This window comes from Podarcis raffonei, chromosome 4 (assembly GCF_027172205.1).
Source record: "Podarcis raffonei isolate rPodRaf1 chromosome 4, rPodRaf1.pri, whole genome shotgun sequence".
Classification (NCBI taxonomy): Eukaryota; Metazoa; Chordata; class Lepidosauria; order Squamata; family Lacertidae; genus Podarcis; species Podarcis raffonei.
This window is the reverse complement of record NC_070605.1, coordinates 7,558,067-7,577,992: the sequence shown is the minus strand read 5'-3', so window position 1 is coordinate 7,577,992 and position 19,926 is coordinate 7,558,067. Positions and strand designations below refer to the sequence as shown.

The 19,926-nt window shown below is 45.7% G+C and overlaps 1 protein-coding gene across 7 annotated transcripts in view; it reads left to right on the top strand.

Moving 5' to 3' along the window:
* Positions 1 to 19,926, top strand: part of LOC128412208 (zinc finger protein 850-like) — a 264,328-nt gene that overhangs the window by 182,654 nt on the left and 61,748 nt on the right. Inside the window, exons 2-4 of one of the 7 annotated variants that reach the window (XM_053385073.1) lie at positions 640 to 1,755; positions 2,964 to 3,090; positions 5,584 to 8,464. The exons of 1 other annotated variant lie outside the window; for it this stretch is intronic. In XM_053385073.1, coding sequence (XP_053241048.1) covers positions 1,729 to 1,755; positions 2,964 to 3,090; positions 5,584 to 8,270 — 2,841 coding nt within the window. In that variant the 5' untranslated portion in view covers positions 640 to 1,728 and the 3' untranslated portion in view covers positions 8,271 to 8,464. Of the gene's footprint in view, positions 1 to 639; positions 1,756 to 2,963; positions 3,091 to 3,130; positions 3,228 to 5,583; positions 8,465 to 17,689; positions 17,761 to 18,933; positions 19,427 to 19,926 lie in introns of those variants that run through there. 5 more of the 7 variants (XM_053385083.1, XM_053385076.1, XM_053385075.1 and 2 more) reach the window with 5 other exon arrangements.

Genomic DNA, 19,926 nt, shown 5'->3' with positions numbered 1-19,926 from the left:
CTGGCCAGGAGGACTCGGAGCGGCGCAATGTTCTTTTTAAAATGTTTTTAAAATTTTCTTTTTCCCTTTTGATTACTTTTTTTGTGGGGGGTAGGGTGGATGTTTGGTTGGGCTCGGGAATTTGTTTGATTTTGATTGTAATTTTTACAGTTTTTTGTTTGTATTGTTTTATTGTGGGTTCTTTCTTTTCTTTAAGGGTTTTATTTTGTTCTTAAGGGGGGGTAAGGGCTGCCGGGGAGTGGGCACCAGCCCACAAAATAGCTGGGGCATGTTCCACCGGGGGGGGGGTGCACTGGGACAACCGATCTCAGTGATCACGGGTAGGAGGAGGAGTTACGCTAAGAGCAGACCATGTCATTACAGAGGAGACAGGTTTAGTCGTTGTTGGAGGACTATCCCTGCCTCCAGGTCTGGTCCTGACTGGACGGATACTAGAATCAGCAAGCGATACCCACATGACCTGAAGGTGCTGCTGTGCAATGCCAGGTCAATGATTCATAAAACCACTGCCATCCATGACTTGATCATGGATGAAGGACTTGATCTGGCATGTGTAACAGAGACTTAGTTGGATGAAGCAGATGGGCCTGTCCTTGCCGCTGCTTGTCCACCAGGTTTCACTTACACACAGCAACCCAGGCCTTGTGGGCGGGGAGGGGGGGTTGCAGTGCCATGGTCAGATCACTTCCTGGTGCAACTGGACTTCTCTGCTACCCTTCCCCTCTGCAGGGAGGTGGGACCAATTCGGATGGTCCACCCCCGCCACTTAATGGATCCAAATGGTTTCCAGAGAGTGGTAGGGGATGCTTTATCCCATGTTGATGGCCTTTCAGCTGATTCCCTGGTGGCCCGCTGGAATGTGGAGTTAACCAGGGCTGTTGACTGTTTGGCTCCGAAGCGCCCTCTTCGATTGCATGGAGCCTGGACAGCCCTGTGGTTTTCCACGGATCTGAGGGCAATGAAACAATCGCTGAGACGGCTCGAGCACTGGTGGCGGATAACTCATTCTGAAGCTGACCGGACACGGGTTAGAGCTCAAGGCCGAGCCTAGCAAGTGGCAGTAGCAACGGTGAAGAAGACTTTCTTGGCCGCCTCTACTGCATCTGCAGAAAACAGCAGCAGGAGACTTTTTCAGGTGGTTCACAATATAGCAGAACCACCTGCTACATCGGGGCCCAGTATGGGCCACATTATCTCCTGCAAAGATTTTGCAAAGTTTTTTGCAGATAAAGTCGCTCAGATTCAGGAAGAGGTAGACTCCACTGTGGGAGCAGGGCCGGGGCAGGAGAGTGCTAGAGCCCTGTCTAGTCAAGTTGCGTGGGATCAATTCCAATCTGTTACCTCTGAGGATGTGGACAGGCTGCTTGGACGAGTGAGACCAACCACCTGTCTCCTTGATCCTTGCCCATCGTGGCTTATAAAAGCTAGCCGGGAAGGGCTGGGCGATGGGCTTTGAGGGGTCGTGAATGCTTCTCTCTGTGAGGGAGCCTTCCCAGACCCTCTGAAAGAGGCGGTTATCAAACCACTTATTAAAAAACCATCTTTAGATGCGGCCACGATGGCCAATTATCGCCCAGTCTCAAATCTTCCATTCTTGGGCAAGGTGATTGAGCAAGTGGTTGCTGAACAACTCCAGGCACGCCTGGAAGAAGCGGACCATTTGGATCCCTTCCAGTCAGGATTCAGGCCTCATCATGGGGACTGAAGCTGCCTTGGTCGCACTGGTCGATGATCTCTGGCAGGCTAGGGACAAAGGTAAGAGCTGTTTCATAGTTCTGCTGGCTCTCTCAGCAGCGTTTGATACCGTCGACCATAACATCCTTCTGGGCCGTCTTGAGGGGCTGGGAGCTGGGGGCACTGTCATACAGTGGTTCCGCTCCTTCCTCCTGGGCCGTGTTCAGAAAGTGGTGGTGGGGGATGAGTGTTCAGACCCCTGGGCTCTCACTTGTGGGGTGCCTCAGGGTTCCGTCCTCTCCCCCATGCTTTTCAACATCTACATGCAGCCGCTGGGAGAGATCATCAGGGGCTTTGGGCTGGGTGCTCATCAGTATGTGGATGATACCCAGCTATACCTCTCTTTCAAATTGGACCCAGTGAAGGCGGTGAAAGTCCTGTTTGAAAGTCCTGTTGGAGGATGGATGGCGGCTAACAGATTGAGGCTGAATCCTAACAAGACAGAAGTACTGTTTTTGGGGGACAGGAGGCGGGCAGGTGTGGGGGGACTCCCTGGTCCTGAATGGGGTAACTGTGTCCCTGAAGGACCAGGTGTGCAGCCTGGGAGTCATTCTGGACTCACAGCTGTCCATGGAGGCACAGGTCAATTGTCTGTCCAGAGCAGCTGTTTATCAGCTCCATCTGGTACGCAGGCTGAGACCCTACCTGCCCTCAGACTGTCTCACCAGAGTGGTGCATGCCCTAGTTATCTCTCGCTTGGACTACTGCAATGCGCTCTATGTGGGGCTACCTTTGAAGGCTAGACTGGTGACTGGGAGTGGCTGCCGAGACCATATAACACTGGTCCTGAAAGACCTGCATTGGCACCCAGTACGTTTCCAAGCACAATTCAAAGTGTTGGTGCTGACCTTTAAAGCCCTAAAAGGCCTCGGTCCAGTACACCTGAAGGAGCGTCTCCACCCCCATCGTTCTGCCCAGACACTGAGGTCCAGCGCTGAGGGCCTTCTGGCGGTTCCCTCGCTGCAAGAAGCCAAGTTACAGGGAACCAGGCAGAGGGCCTTCTCGGTAGTGGCACCCGCCCTGTGGAACGCCCTCCCACCAGATGTCAAAGAGAAAAATAACTACCAAACTTTTAGAAGACATCTAAAGGCAGCCCTGTTTAGGGAAGCTTTTAATGTTTAATAGATTATTGTATTTTAGTGTTTTGTTGGAAGCCACCCAAAGTGGCTAGGGAAACCCAGCCATATGGGCAGGGTATAAATAATAAATTTTTTCCCTTTTTGTTTTAGGGTCCAGCGTGCTTTGAAGATGTTGCTGTTCGTTTCACGGACGAGGAGTGGGCATTGCTGGATCCTGACCAGAGAGCTCTGCATAAGGACGTCATGGAGGAGAATTGTGGGATATTGGCCTCTCTTGGTAAGGCTCCCTGTGGGATCGTCATATCAGCCTGGAAATTCAAAAAAATACCTCTATGGGACCAACCTCATATATTCTCACAGAGCTCAACAGCGCCCCCTATAACACCTGGGAACCTAACACCCCCACAATAAAGAGTAAATTACAGTTTTTTCTTTGAACAATCTTTCTCAAATTATTCCTTTTTCTACCATGATTGGGCTGGTCTATACTTCCTAGGCCACCTTCAATGTCAGCTTTAGAATTGTTAGGAAAGCTAAGTAGCTTCAGGTTTTTGTTTTTGTTGCTGTCAGGCTTGGGTTGACCAAAGAGACGACTGTCAGCGAAGCTCAGGTGCTGCCAGCCAGAGAAGAAGCAGGCCTAGGGAGAGGAGAGTTAGCAGCGGAAGGCAGAGAGGAGGGGGAGAGGAACTGTCATCTGAGCTCTGAACAAAGGGGAGAAGAAAAAGGGAGACAGAGTGACAGACAGCTGTGTGAGAGCTACAGGAGTGAGTCAGACACTGGAATGCAGGAAGCATTCTCTGCCAAATCTCGTAGGATCTGAAAAGTGGCAGAGACGCTCTAAAGATACTGGAAGAGAAGGTGGGGGCTTCCGTTCTGGGGAAGGGGGAGGAGCTCAGTCTGGGCAACTCCATCTTGTGGGGAGGACGGTGAGTAGAGGAGCTCCGTCCAAGTTTGCTGTTTTAGCAATAAATCTGAAATTATTAACAGTCGTCTCACGTTTGTGGGAGAGACCAAGCCATAACAAGGACTGACATTGGAGATGGAGGGGATGCCATGACTGGGCCAAACAAAATCCATCCCAGAGAAGAGCTAGGCTTATGGAATCTCAGGTAGTAGTAGCAGTGATGAGGATGAGGATGATACAGTGGTACCTCGGTTTACAAAATTAAGCTTGTCCAGAACAGGTTCCACTGTAGTAATAATAATAATTTTTATTTATACCCTGCCGATAATAATAATAATCTGATTCCATATAAAAAGAACATTAACTTTAAAATGAACAACTTATACTAGTGGCCAAAATTGTGGAAAGCTTTTGTGAAAAGTGTATTTCTGAGGTTTGATGGCTCATAACTCCACCTTTGTGTGGAATAATGCCATAAAATTATATAGCAATGGAAAGATATTTTAATGAAAAATGTAATGCAATGACTTTTATGAAGGAGTTTTTTTTAGAACAGCAGTCATAACGAAAAATTGTGGAATCTTTGGTAACCATTGGTAACCATTAGCTTTCACTACTGCCTTACAATGCCTTCCCATGAAGTGAACCAAATTTTTAGTTCTGCAACTGTAAGAATGTGAAACCAAGATTGAATTATTGGCTCTGTTCATTGGGCATTATTGCTGGGTTAATTCTGACTAACAAGTTTCTTTCAAGTATTTCATTTATGTATTTGGGGGCATTTACATTCCCATTAATGACGCAAATTCTGCCCACACCTTTTTCTGCCATCCAACCGCAGATCATCACACTATCTGGGTGTTTCACGGTCGGTGTAATGCAAGTCGGATGTAAATCTCTGGTTCTTCTCACGTATTTCATGCCATCACGACCAAGCAAGGAGATTTGGGTCTCATCGCTCCAAATAACACTGTCCCATTGTTCCGCTGTCCAGTTAACATGGGTTTAATCTTTTCAACCTTTGCTTGAGAGATAATAATGGCTTTTTCCTTAGAATTCTAACATTTAGAGCAGTCCTTGCACTCAACTTCACATTGCATCTCGCCATGTCATCTTGTATACACCCAGATGACATTTTTCTGTCATGTAGGGACAGTCTCTCCATTCTTCAATCGTCACTTGCCTTTGTGCACCTCTTCCTGCCTTTACCAGTCTGATTTTGTAGTGCCTGAGTCTCCTTATACCTCTTCAAAAATATAGAAAGGCCAGCTTTGGTTATGTTTTCCCCAATCTCTCTTCAAATTTCTTCATAATTGTAGCCTTGTTCACTTAATAGTACTATTTTACATCGCTTTCTGGGTGACCCGTCAATTCTTTGTGCCATTTCTATAATTTTATTATTATTTACAACCTCACTAAATGAAAGAAAAAAGAAACACCAACCAACTTGATAGCAATCACATAACACATTGACAAAAGTCAACCTAAGCAAGTTGTGCTTCCTTTTTCTGGTTATTTGACTATAACATTTGATAAAATACGAGTAATTGAACAAACTTGCATTCTTGATGGATTGCATTCTTGATTAAATTATCTTTCCATTGATATACAATTTTATGTTATTCCTATAAAAGAAGTGGTGTTATGAGCTATCAAACCTCTGAAACACACTTTTTTCCAAAAGTCTTCCACAATTTTGACCACTACTGTATATTAAACAAACCAACATTCAACAACTCATCAGAATCTAATAATAAATATGTTGGTTAATGACAAACAACACAGGTAATGAACACCCCCCCCAACTTCCTTCAGTTCTTCTCCATTTGTTCCTGAGGCTCTAATCCCTTTTTGTCTCCATTGCAGATTGTGATGAATCGGAAATCGAGAACAAAGGTGACCACGATAAAATCCCCAGAGAGGAGAAGCCACGTAAAAATTTGGAGTGTGGAGAAAGCTGCAGTCAGAGCTCCCATTCCACTTCCCATCAACAAAATCTCATTGGAAAGAAACTCTATCAGTGCATGGAATGTGGAAAGAGCTTCAGTCACAGCTCCAATCTAATTTCCCATCAAAGAATTCATACAGGGGAGAAACCCTATCAGTGTGTGGAATGTGGAAAGAGCTTCAGTCACAGACACAGTCTCACCTCCCATCAAAGAATTCATACAGGGGAGAAACCCTATCAGTGTGTAGAATGTGGAAAGAGCTTCAGTCACAGCCACTGTCTCACCTCCCATCAGAGAATTCATACAGGGGAGAAACCCTATCAGTGTGTGGAATGTGGAAAGAGCTTCAGGAAGAACTCCCATCTCACTTCCCATCAAATAATTCATACAGGAGAGAAACCCTATCAGTGTGTGGAATGTGGAAAGAGCTTCAGGAAGAAGGACAAACTCACTTCCCATCAAATAATTCATACAGGAGAAAAACCTTATCAGTGTGTGGAATGTGGAAAGAGCTTCAGGAAGAAGGACAAACTCACTTCCCATCAAAGAATTCATACAGGAGAAAAACCCTATCAGTGTGTGGAATGTGGAAAGAGGTTCAGGACACGCTACGAACTCACTTCCCATCAAAGAATTCATACAGGGGAGAAACCCTATCAGTGTGTCGAATGTGGAAAGAGCTTCAGTCAGAGCTCCTCTCTCACTTTCCATCAAAGAATTCATACAGGGGAGAAACCCTATCAGTGTGTTGAATGTGGAAAGAGCTTCACTGATAGCTCCTCTCTCACTTCCCATCAAAGAATCCATACAGGGGAGAAACCCTATCAGTGTGTCGAATGTGGAAAGAGCTTCAGTCATAGCTCCTCTCTCACTTCCCATCAAAGAATCCATACAGGGGAGAAACCCTATCAGTGTGTCGAATGTGGAAAGAGCTTCACTGATAGCTCCTCTCTCACTTCCCATCAAAGAATTCATACAGGGGAGAAACCATATCAGTGTGTGGAATGTGGAAAGAGCTTCATTGTTAGATCCGCTTTCACTTCCCATCAAAGAATTCATACAGGAGAAAAACCCTATCAGTGTGTGGAATGTGGAAAGAGCTTCAGGAAGAGCTCCGATCTCACTTCCCATCAAAGAATTCATACAGGGGAGAAACCCTATCAGTGTGTCGAATGTGGAAAGAGCTTCAGTCACAGTCAGAATCTCACTTCCCATCAAAGAATTCATACAGGAGACAAACCCCATCAGTGTGTGGAATGTGGAAAGAGCTTCATTCACAGCCACCATCTCACTTCCCATCAAAGAATTCATACAGGGGAGAAACACTATCAGTGTGTCGAATGTGGAAAGAGCTTCACTGATAGCTCCTCTCTCACTTCCCATCAAAGAATCCATACAGGGGAGAAACCCTATCAGTGTGTCGAATGTGGAAGGAGCTTCAGTCATAGCTCCTCTCTCACTTCCCATCAAAGAATCCATACAGGGGAGAAACCCTATCAGTGTGTCGAATGTGGAAAGAGCTTCAGTCACAGCTCCTCTCTCACTTTCCATCAAAGAATTCATACAGGGGAGAAACCCTATCAGTGTGTGGATTGTGGAAAGAGCTTCAGTCAGAGCTCCTCTCTCACTTTCCATCAAAGAATTCATACAGGGGAGAAACCCTTTCAGTGTGTGGAATGTGGAAAGAGCTTCATTCACAGCCAAAGTCTCACCTCCCATCAGAGAATTCATACAGGGGAGAAACCCTATCAGTGTGTCGAATGTGGAAAGAGCTTCAGTGTTAGCTCCGCTTTCACTTCCCATCAAAGAATCCATACAGGGGAGAAACCCTATCAGTGTGTCGAATGTGGAAAGAGCTTCAGGAAGAGCTGCTCTCTCACTTCCCATCAAAGAGTTCATACAGGGGAGAAACCCTATCAGTGTGTGGAATGTGGAAAGAGCTTCAGTCAGAGCTCCTCTCTCACTTACCATCAAAGAATTCATACAGGAGAAAAACCCTATCAGTGTATGGAATGTGGAAAGAGCTTCAGTGACGGCCGCAGTCTCACCTCGCATCAGAGAATTCATACAGGGGAGAAACCCTATCAGTGTGTGGAATGTGGAAAGAGCTTCAGTCAGAGCTCCTCTCTCACTTCCCATCAAAGAATTCATACAGGGGAGAAACCCTATCAGTGTGTGGAATGTGGAAAGAGCTTCAGTCACAGTCAGAATCTCACTTCCCATCAAAGAATTCATACAGGAGAAAACCCCTATCAGTGTGTGGAATGTGGAAAGAGCTTCAGTCACAGCCACAGTCTCACTTCCCATCAAAGAATTCATACAGGGGAGAAACCCTATCAGTGTGTTGAATGTGGAAAGAGCTTCAGTGATAGCTCCTCTCTCACTTCCCATCAAAGAATCCATACAGGGGAGAAACCCTATCAGTGTGTCGAATGTGGAAGGAGCTTCAGTCATAGCTCCTCTCTCACTTCCCATCAAAGAATCCATACAGGGGAGAAACCCTATCAGTGTGTCGAATGTGGAAAGAGCTTCGGGACGCGCTCCAATCTCACTTCCCATCAAAGAATCCATACAACGGTCGAAAAAACCATTATACAGCTTTAGGAACCAGGCAGACGCACCTTTTTAACCAGGCTTTTGGCTGATTGACATCTAATGCCCCTTTTAATAGGTTTTTTTTTGTTTCTTTTTTTTTATGTTGTAACCATCCTCAGGCCTTTGGGTGTAGGGAATAGGTGCCAACTCTTAAAGGCCTAGGGTCTTTGCCCCACCCCCCAATAAAATATTTAAGGATGCCACCCCCCAGCTTTGGTGTGTATTTTTCCAAACACAACCTTTTATTCTTCTGCAGCTTGCCATACAATTTCTCTTTCAATTTGCCCTCTTAAAAAATAATAAAAAAAATAAACGCACAAAGGTCATGAGGAAAACAAAATACAAGAAAAGACAAACGTGGACAGGTCCCATCTTTGCAGGTAAAACGGAAAAGTTGCTTTGAAGCTGGGTTTCCCAAGCTTAGGTCCCCATCAGCTCCCGGACTACAGTTCCCATCATCCCTCCCCATTGGTCCTGCTAGCTAGGGATGATGGGAGTTGCAGTCCAAAAACAGCTGGAGACCCAAGTTTGCTTTAAAGGGAAAGTAGGCTGGCCCTGTGACACCCTCTGCTGGACAAAAGCACTGCCCCAGAATCTGAACCACCCCCAGTACTGCTAATTGGAATTAACAGAGCGCAAAACTGAAGTTTGATCGGCACTTCAACCTCTAGGGAGCTTCTAGGTGCTTTCTGCGCCACCCAGAGTACCCACAGAATTGTGGCGTCTACTGGCAACACACAAAGGAGAACAAATGAAAGACAAACACAAGGGGCAGGGAAAAACCTGGAAAGGGCCATACCAAATGGAAATCCGGTGTGAAGAGGTCACTTTCCCCACTGCTGAACAATGCCACAGGTAGAGGAGATGGAATGCTAGAAGTGTCTCCGGGGCAAGGGGAGCTGCTGGGAAACTGAACTACGGGCTCAAAATATTACTTTTTTAAAAAGTTGTTGCCATTATAGGCATTGCCATTCAAATGGCATGCATGCATCATGTGACTGTGCAAGGTGGGCCTTACCTGGCCCCCCATCAATATTTTATTCAAGTCGCAGCACTGGGTCGGGTGGTTTCCAAATTAAATAAAGACATAAATTGCCTTGCTTTGCACATGTCAATATCCTCATTTATTATTTTTAAAATTTATTTGCCCTTCATCTGAAGATTTTACAATATAAACATAGAGGATAAAAGCATGGCTTTCTCAAAAACAAGTGAAGCCAAAGAAATCTCTCCTTTTCTTTTCTTTTTTTGGATGGAGTTACAAACTTTGCTGATCAGGGAACTGCTTTGGAAGTAGTGCATCTCGATTTCAGTAAGGCTTTTGACAAAGTCCTCTGTGATATTTATGTGAGGAAGGTGGTAAAATGTGGGCTGAATGAGGTAACTGTTAGGTGGATTTGACTGACCGAACCCAAAGAGGACTCCTTCATGGGTCCTCCTCATCCTGGGGAAAAGTGACCAGAGGGGTGCTGCCGGGTCTTGATAAATGACATGGATGAAGGAACTGAGGGGATGCTCATCACATCTGCAGACGAGATCAAACGGATCATAATGGTGTCCTCTTTTTCAGCAACAGACAGGGAGACACAGAACAGTGCAAAAGCACAGCAGAGCAGAAGAGATAAGACTGACTTCCGTTCTTACACTTTCCAAGCCTAGGAAACTAAACAGGTTCATGTTGAAAATGAACTTTCTTAAACACCCTTTTTATTAGGTATCCCAAACCAAGCGCTGCCAAAAGAAAAATGGATATTATTTATGTATGCTACAACAGCGGCCAGAATCTTGATTGCACAATATTGGAAGATAGAAGACATACCATCAAAGGAACAATGGCCAGAAAAACTGATGAACTATGCAGAGTTGGCCAAGCTAACAGATAAACTATGAGAGAAGGACAAAAAGGACTTCAAAAGAGTCTGGGAACCATTTACAGTCTATTTGCAGAAACAACAAAATGGACTGGATTCACTGGCAGGGTTTGAATAAACGTTCACAACTTTATTTCAGTAACAGATGCTTTAGAGAAATGATTTGGGAAATTGCTTTTATATAAGAAAAGCAGGATACAACAAATAAAGCTAAATAACTCAACAGAGGGGAAGTTGAGGGAAGTCCAGAAGAGGGGAGGGAAAACAATGGCAAATAACATGATGATTGAGACCTGTATTTTTATTTGTTATAAAATTCAATAAATATTCATTTATTTATTTTAAAGAAAGTAAAGAGAGACATGTGACATACTAGCCACTTATCCAGCAATGGGAGGAGTGAATTGCTAACACAACACACATGATTGCAGATGTTACGGAAATTACATGGGATGGCAAATCTTTAAAGTCACAATGTGTTCAATTCTGGGCATCACCGAAGGAGAAGGGACGTGTCTGCAAGCATTGGAGAGTGAATTTTAAGTTATGGTGGGGTGATGGGCTGAAATTTAGCCAAGCTTTGTTCTTTGGTAGAAAAAGATGGAAGGATTGGTTTTCAGAGTTTGGAATAGAGAGTGTTAAGAAGTGGAAGATGAAAACGGTGATGTTTTGGAGCAGAGCTGGCGATATCAAGCATTTGAGTGATTATCTGGGGATTTTCATCACTTTGTCTGTTATTCAAATTGGACTTCAAATAGGCTAAAGTCAAGCCAAAGTTTAAAGCACATACAAACTCATAATTAGGTGGAATGTGCCTTGACCAAACTTTTATTCCTGGCTTTTGGTGGGAAAGTTGAGTTGTTGGGTTGTCTGAATGTTGAAGTTCTGATCTATTTAAAGTTACAGATCTATAAGCCTGCTTGCTAAGCAAAAATAAACAGGAAAGCATACATATCAGAAATGTCTTAGGACATCAAACTGGGAAAGTGGATTTTAAACTAACTGAAAAGGTTTTATGCCCTTGGGAATTTGGTCTCTTAAATCTTAAATCTACTCCTTCGCCTTCCTTGAGTCCCTGGTAGGACAAGCCAATCATGGCTTTATTCAAATGGTAATTTAGTCAGGTGATGCAACACTTCAAATGGTATAATAGATTGCTGAATCATGTACCCTGTACATGTACAGTGGCTACATTAGTTTAAAAAAAGAAGAAAAGAAAAAGTAGGTTTAAACCAAGAGGTGACAAAGCTATGCTCTGCACATGAAACTTGATTCAAATTTCTTTTTGTAAAATTGGGAGCCATTGAGGGAACTGCAGTAAGAAGGACCCCTTTTGTGTGTTTGTGTAAAATAGTTCTTTGCCCCAAATCTTTGCCCCAGGGGGTCCCAAAGGGGAAATAATGGTGAAGTACATCAACAATGGAAGAAAGGTTGCCAAGGTCCAAATCTAACATGCAAGATTCTTTCCACAGGTAAATTTCAGAGTTCTCCCACTCTGAATTGTCTCTGAGTAGTTTGTTTTTTTTAATGGATTTTTATGAATTTTATCAGGTTTTGTTTTGTGTGTATATACCTATGCATTATAGCAGGGACGTCCAACTTCCAAGAGACGTTACTAACTCCCAGTAATAAAAAACCTGCCAGTCATCTACCCATTGTCTTTGCCCAGAGTTGTTGAGCTTTTCTCAGGGAGCAGTGATCAGAGCTGTGGATCCACCAGTAGATCGCGACTGACCTGTTGCACGTACCTCCATTCTAGGAACAGCATCCCTGACACAGAATTTCACAGGAAGTCCCTAAGATGATTCCCCTTTCAAACAGGATACCTGAACATAAGCCAGCAGGGTCCTCCTCTCCGGTGGCCCCAGAATGGCCTCTGCTGTCCGATGTTTGGACACCTGAAGGGCGTGGAGTCTTCTTAGGGCAGCTGCCTGGCAGCTCTGCATCACCTGGAGTAAGAAATCTTGTTCTGGCTCCAGCAAAAGTCAGGCTGTCAGTTCCTCTCAACTGAGAGTCCTGGCGGGGGGGACCAGGTCAGGGATCCTCTCCCTCATACCTGTCAACTTTTCCCTTTTCTTGTGAGGAATCCTATTCAGAATAAGGGAATTTCCCTTCAAAAAAGGAAAACGTTGACAGCTATGCTCTCCCTACTTTTGTTTCCTCCAATACTCACCATTGCTGGATGAAGAAAGCCTGTGGCACATCTTCAAGAAGAGAAAAACAAGTAATAAATAAGAAGCGAAATAAGCTGAGAAAATAAGAATCCACTGATTGCCTCGCCTTGTCCTCCGTCAACTGCCACCAACTGCTCTCTCCTCCACTCGCCTCACTGCTAACCCAAAATGGCCGCCTGCTAGTCTGTGGTCCTTGTCACCATGGCAACCCCCCCTCACCTGGACCTGGGCCCACCTGGCTCCACCTATTGGCAGATAATCTATAATGAAATGAAAAAAAAAAACCTTTGTTAAAAGATCAGAAGCATTTTTATTAGGTATTTTAGGGCAGGATTTACCAAAAGATAAGGAAAATCTATTCCTGTATGTGACAACAGCGGCCAGAATTTTACTAGCTCAAAGATGGAAAAGCGATGAAATACCAGCGAAAGAACCCTGGCAAGAAAAGTTGATGGAATACGCTGTAGAGTGTGGTGGTTAAAGAGTAAACCTCCTTGTGCTTCGTGCCTGAGGGAGGGACTCCTAAGGGAAGTCAGTCAGGATGTCACGTCACAGTCCTTTGTTCTGTGAGTCTGCTTTCAATTTCAGTTGGAGTGTGTCAGAGTTATGCTTTGAGACGGAGAAGATGTCTGAATCTTCCGATGGTGTAATTTACTGCTTGTAAATAAAGCTATTAGATTTGAAGAAGCCGTGCCTGGACTATTTTTCACTCCCTATTCTACTTCACGACAGCAACGCCGCTGCATCTCTGCTGTTCCTGCCTTAGGTGAGGTTTTCCCAGAAGATTGCACTGAGAGCAAAGCAGTGTTTTGTACGCAGGGGAAACGCACTGGACAGGCAGAAGTTCAAGAGGTTATGGGAGCCAACGTTTTGGTTGCTAAGTGATGAGAAGGGAGTGCAAGGAGATGCTGTGCCAGCTGGATCTCCTGATGTCTTCGGAGCCCGGTTTGGCAGAAGAGTGAGTAGTCCTTTGTAGTCCTGGCAGGAGATCCAGCTGGCACAGCGTCTCCTTGCACTCCCTTCTCATCACTTAGCAACCAAAACAGACTCACAGAACAAAGGACTGTGACATCCTGACTGACTTCCCATAGGAGTCCCTCCCTCAGGCACGAAGCACAAGGAGGTTAACTCTTTCACCACCACACTCTACACCCCCTCTTGCTTCGTGTCTGAGGGGAAACACATACCCACTGTTATCCCAAACCCAGACCTTCGCAGAACTCTCCATGCCTCTGGAAGGTTAGTGGTTTCGTAAAACCATCGGCGAGGTTCCTAGCTGAGGGACAGTACTTCAGCATAACTAACCCCTCCTGAACACTCTGACACTGGCAAGAAAAGTTGGTGGAATACGCTGAAATGGCGAAGCTAACTCAGAGACTTAAAGATAAGGACAATAATGACTTTTTAAAAGATTGGGAACCTTTTTAAATGTATATACAGAAACAATTCATAGAAATGAACTCACTGGCAGGATTTGAGTAATGGAAAAATACAAACAGAAAATACAATTGTCAGCGCTGCCCAAGGTCCCAGCTCACACAAGACCAACGCTGCTTCTTCCTCAAGCCAAAAAAGTCTTTATTGAAGTTCAGTTTCATTTCCAGACACGCAGCGTGCAACGCTACGTCTATGCCTTAGACCGTAGAAGTCCCATCTGAATCTCCTCCCCCCTGACACCAGCTTAAGATTCTAGCCTTACTCCACCTCTTCCTCTGTTCCTTCTGCTCCTGAGCCTCTGACAACAATTATGAGGTAAAAATGAGAAGGAAGAGACAAATGTTATAACCTTCATTTTAATATATAAGGAATACAAATTTATAAGCAAAAGAAACAGAGGTGTTATAAACTAGGAAGGGAAGTTGGGGGAAGTTGTGTGGGGGCGGGGTGTTAATCCAAATTGTAAAATGTAATTTGAATGTTTGATTATGTTAAAATTTCTTTAATTCAGTTATTAAAAGTGGCTCCTCTTACTTAAGGGCCGCACAGACCTCATGGGACACCAGAGCAGATTCCCTTGTTGCTTTTTTGAGTCGACCAGCAATGCAGGTTGCATTTCCTTATTTCCAGGAGGGCTGTTGCTAAAGCACATGACATGCTCTTCACACTTAGTTATCTATTAAGAACACAGGCACAAATTATTGTGTGTGTGTGTATTTGCAAACTACCCCAGTCTCTTGAGGTTTGAGATTCCAGGGGTCCCAGGCGCTTCCCCATCTTCGGTTTCCTTGGAACGAAAGTCAGCGGAGACTGTGGCGTCTTTATGATATCTAGTTTTATTTACTCGCATACACAACCTGCGTGTAGGACGGAGGGGCTCACAGCATGAACACCCAAACAGATCTTGCTTCTCTATTAGTCGCAGCTTTGGATCTGGCACAGAGCAAGCTGGTTTCGGGGTTTCCCACAACTCTCTCTGGGTCTTGCTTTCCTACCTAGCAGCCAGGTGAGATGGGAGGGGGGAGGACAGCCCCCCCCCATTAGCTGCATCTCTTGCAACCCAGCTCCTTCTTTGGGGATGCTGAGGAGGACACTCTATGGCCAGGAAAGGCCCTTGTCTTGCCAAGAAACTTGTCTGTGGGAACCGTGCATCCATAATGCTATGGACAGGGTGAATGTCTTCTAGAATTCTCTGGTGTCGCCAGAAGAGAAAGCCGTTCTTTTCAGTTAGGTCTGTTAACAACTGCAGAGGATGAGTAGTTTGGATTTGTTTTGCGCGAAAGGTGGTTGCTGCTTGTAGTTATTTAATTGCAGTGTTTCATTGGCTGGTGTCTTGAGCAGCAACCTCTGGAAACGAAGGGCTAAAAACTGGCGCTGCTCTCCAAAATTATCTGGTCCCTTTTAACTTCATATTTCAGCTGGTTGACTAAAATTCCTTATTCTAGCTGCTGGTCCCTTATTTTCAAATCTGTAAGTTGACAGCTATGGCTTGATGTCACATTTTAACACAGTTTGCAGCACATCTGCAAAGAGAGGGACATGGGGACAGGTGAGTCCGTCCCTGAGCACCTGGCAAGGCTATTCCAAGAGTTTCCTCCTGGATTCCAAGTCCTACTACAGGGGAGGAGGGACATCCCAGGCCTTGGGGGCTAATCCTGGCCTCCTTCAACCAGAATGTGGCTCCCCACACTAACGAAATGGTCAATATCCGGTTCCACTCCACCCCTTTAAAATTTAAATATCAAAACAGATCCCAACTTTCTGAGCATGTAAATCACAGGAGTGGAAAGACCTCTGCTCCACTCACAGAAATAGGACTACACTTCCTTCTCCCACCTTTAAAGTATACGTAAGGAACCTCAACTTCGCTCTTCAAGCCAAAAGACAACACTTCCGCGTCCCCAGGCAAAATCCCCTGGCCTTTCATTGGTAGAACCACCACCACACTTGTGGCGTTTACCTCAGCGGGACGCAAGGACTGACTGAGCGGGCGGCGAGATGCTTTCAGCCTCGGACACTTGGCGGGTTCTGAAATGGCTGTGCAGGCCAGATTCATGACCCTGACAGGCTGGATTCGGCCCACAGGACATAGTTTGAGGATCCCTGGTCTACATTGACTGGCAGCTTCTCCCTAGAGTTTCAGGCAGGGATTTCATCCAGCCCTTGTAGGAGATGTCAGGGGTTGACCCTGGGAAATTCTGCATGCCAAGCAGATGCTCTAGGGCTCCCCATATTTCACTAGCCATTCAATGTTATGCTATTAGCAACCATGGAGATTCCACCTGCCTCTTTCAAAAAGAGAACACTCAACTGATCAATTTCAACAACATAAGGAAAATCCCTTCATGTAAGTGACAACAGCGGCCGGAATTTTACTAGCTCAAAGATGGAAAAGCGACGAAATACCAGCGAAAGAACACTGGCAAGAAAAGTTGATGGAATACGCTGAAATGGCGAAGCTAACTGAGAGACTTAAAGATAAGGACAATAATGACTTTTTAAAAGATTGGGAACCTTTTAAGATGTATATACAGAAACAGTGCATAGAAATGAACTCACTGGCAGGATTTGAGTGATACACTTACAATGGACAAATACAAACAGAAAATACAATTATGAGGTAAAAATGAGAAGGAAGAGACAAATGTTATAATCTTCATTTTAATATATAAGGAATACAAATTTATAAGCAAAAGAAACAGAGGTGTTATAAACCAGTAAGGGAAGTTGGGGGAAGTCGCATGGCGAGGGGGGGGTGTTAATTAAAATTGTAAAATGTAATTTGAATGTTTGATTATGTTAAAATTTCTTTAATTCTGTTATTAAAAGTGGCTCCTCTTACTTAAGGGCCGCACAGACCTCATGGGACACCAGAGCAGATTCCCTTGTTGCTTTTTTGAGTCGACCAGCAATGGGGGTTGCATTTCCTTATTTCCAGGAGGGCTGTTGCTAAAGCACATGACATGCTCTTCACACTTAGTTATCTATTAGGAACACAGGCACAAATTATTGTGTGTGTGCTTGTATTTGCAAACTACCCCAGTCTCTTGAGGTTTGAGATTCCAGGGGTCCCAGGCGCTTCCCCATCTTTGGTTTCCTTGGAACGAAAATCAGCGGAGACTGTGTTGTCTTTATGATATCTAGTTTTATTTACTCGTATACACAACCTGCGTGTAGGACGGAGGGGCTCACAGCATCAACACCCAAACAGATCTTGCTTCTCTCTTATATATTTATACCCATGGGTTGCCCCTGCCACTCTGGGCGGCTTCCAACAAAATAATAAAATACAATAGTCCATCAAATATTAAAAGCTTCCTTGAACATAATAACAACCATCCATTTTCAGTCCATTGAATTAGAAATTAAGCATATTATTTATTATTATTATTATTATTAATTAGCATAAAAAGCATGCATAAGAAAGTATTACTCATTTAATTTATTACTCATTATTACTCATTTTGCCAGGGGAAAGGTCTCCCTTGGGAGGTGGTGGACTCTCCTTCCTTGGAGGTTTCTGAGCAGAGATCGGACGGCCATCTGCCATGGATGCTTTAGGGAGATTCCTGCATTGCTGGGGGTTGGACTAGATGACCCTGGGATCCCCTCCTATCTCTCCACTCCTGAATTCTAGGAGGAGCTTCCTTGCCTCCTGCAAAGCCCTTTTCCCTGCAAGCTCTTCCTCTGGTTTCTGGCCAAGGGAGGGAGATGCTCAGAGTCCAGCCAAGAGCCTCATCCCCAAAGGATATCTGGGCATGGGCGTAGCCAGGGGGGCAGCTGCCCCCTTAATCCATAAGAAATAAAAAGAATCTGAGGTTCTGCCAAGCGAGAGAGGGCTGAGCTGGAGGGACTCGGCTTGGCAAGGGTTAAAGGGAAGTGAGCTGCCTTCCTAGAGAGGCCAGGAAGCAAGGGGGGCCCAGGTCCTCCAGAGCCAAGGCCCCTCCCTCCCCAGTCCTTTCCTTGCTTTGGGTTCTCTCCTGCAAGGGCTGCCTCGCTGTCCCCTCCTGGGATCTGGTGAGTCTCCTCTCTCTCCCCCCAGAGGGTGCAGTGGGGAGACGGGGGGGGGGGTCCCAGGGCTGCAGCAGGGGAGGATGCCTGGGGGGCCTGATCAGGGAGGGGCCAGGTCCGCCACGCTCTCCTTCCTGGAGATCAGAGGATCCCAAACTCACTTGGCCCTCCGCCCCCCCCCTTCAGAAAAGATCTCCCTTCTTTAAACAAAGGAGTCCCTGGGACTTTAACTCTGTGTGACATCGCTCAGCCTCATTGCACAACAGAGGAAACATGTGCAAATGGTTTTCCAAAGCTGGACGAGGAGGTGGACTAGCCCCCCCCCCCAAGAAAACCCCACGTGGAGGAAGGAAGGAAGGAAGGAAGGAAAGGTGGGAGAGAAAGGCCAGGAACAAAGAGAGGGATCCCAGCCCAGAGTCTGGCTGCTGCATTGCGGACCAGTTTCCCAGTCGTCTCCCAGGGCAGCTCCCCACGGAGGCCACTGCAGCAATCCCCTCGCACCCAGAGCGTGGCATCCCAGGACCACGTCCTCTCTGTCCCAAAGGGATTGTTGCTGGCAAAGAAGCCGGAAATGGGCGCTGCTACTCACCGAACCTCCAGGGACCATGGCATCAATGGCTGTGTGTGTGTTAAGCTATCTAGTGGAATAATAATAATAAATTACCCGCCTAAATTTCAAGGGAGATGTTTTTGGCCCTGCCAACTTGGACCTCATGGGATTGGTCAGATACATACCTGGCCCTCAGAGCAAAGAAAAAGGGACCCCACCCCAGGAGTCTGTCTGGAGAGCGGCAGAGAGTCCAAGTGCAAGATAAGGAGACAGAAGCAGGGGTGGGGGAGGAACTCCTGAGGACCCCCGGGTGAGGACCCCACTAGACCCACAAATGACTCCCTTGTCAGTCGGTTCTGACTTCATGCATTGACTGGAAGGCTGCAGAAACCAGGTTGATTAATCTCCCAGAAATCCCTTCAGTTGCCTCCACATTTTGCGTGGCTAGGAGGCTAGAGATTTATTTCTCCTCCTCTTCCTGCTCTTTCTTTTCAAAAAGATAGCTCACAGTCTGGGATGCAGTGCAGTCCAGCCCTGGTCCCCAGCAAGACTCATCCATGCTTGCTCAGGGAAATATTTCTTTTCCTGTCCCAAAAATTTTGTAACAGAACAATGTATTTGCTTTGTAGGATTTGCTACAGCTTCTCATTTAGAAGGGCAGAACTTGGCAGAAGACTAAAGGGTTCCTTCCGATCTCTCAAAGGCTTCCTGAGAGCACAAATGGATGAGCAAGATTCAGCTGGCCCTGAAGCAGGAAGACGCCATGCCAGCCAAACTGGGAGCAGTGGGGGATTCTGGGAAAACCCAGTGCAGAAGATCCTGGGTGAGGAGGACACCCTCTGCTCAGAGGTGCAGAGCCAGCAGTTGAGGCAGTTCTGCTGCCAGGAGGCCAAAGGACCCCGAGAGGTTTGCTGCCGACTCTACCACCTTGACCATCAGTGGCTGAAGCCAGAAAGGCACACAAAAGCTGAGATGCTGGACCTGGTGATCTTGGAGCAGTTCCTGGCTGTCCTTCCCCCGGAGATGGAGAGCTGGGTGAGGGAATGCGGAGCGGAGACCAGTTCCCAGGCGGTGGCCCTGGCCGAAGGTTTCCTCCTGAGTCAGGCAGAGGAGAGAAAGCAGGTGAGAGAGACTTCCCTCTGGATACTCCCAAGGAACCCTCTAGATGTGGGCTCGCCCCACAGACACCTGATCCTAATGTTCTACAACAAATAGGCAGATCCAGAATTAAATGGTCCCCTTATGTTAATAACAATTTTAGCATTTGGACACAATCAATGGAAGGTCAACTCCTCTGGGCTGATCTGACCTGCAACGACACTGAAGAGACCTCCCTAATTGACCATTATAACACTTTAATCCGAAAACTCCAACCGTTATTGTCAAGACTCAGGAGACCTAACCACAATGAGTCCCCTACCAACAAAAAATGGTTTGACCGCGAATGCATCCAGGCAAAACTTATACTCAGGGAATGCTTTAAGGTCTTCCAGCAAAATCCTAACCCTTTCACCAAATTAGAGTTACAACTTAAAAAAAAGAACTACAAAGAGTTACTAAAAACCAAAAAAAGAACCGCAGACTCTCTCATCTGGCAGGCCCTCATAAAAGCATCAATAGAA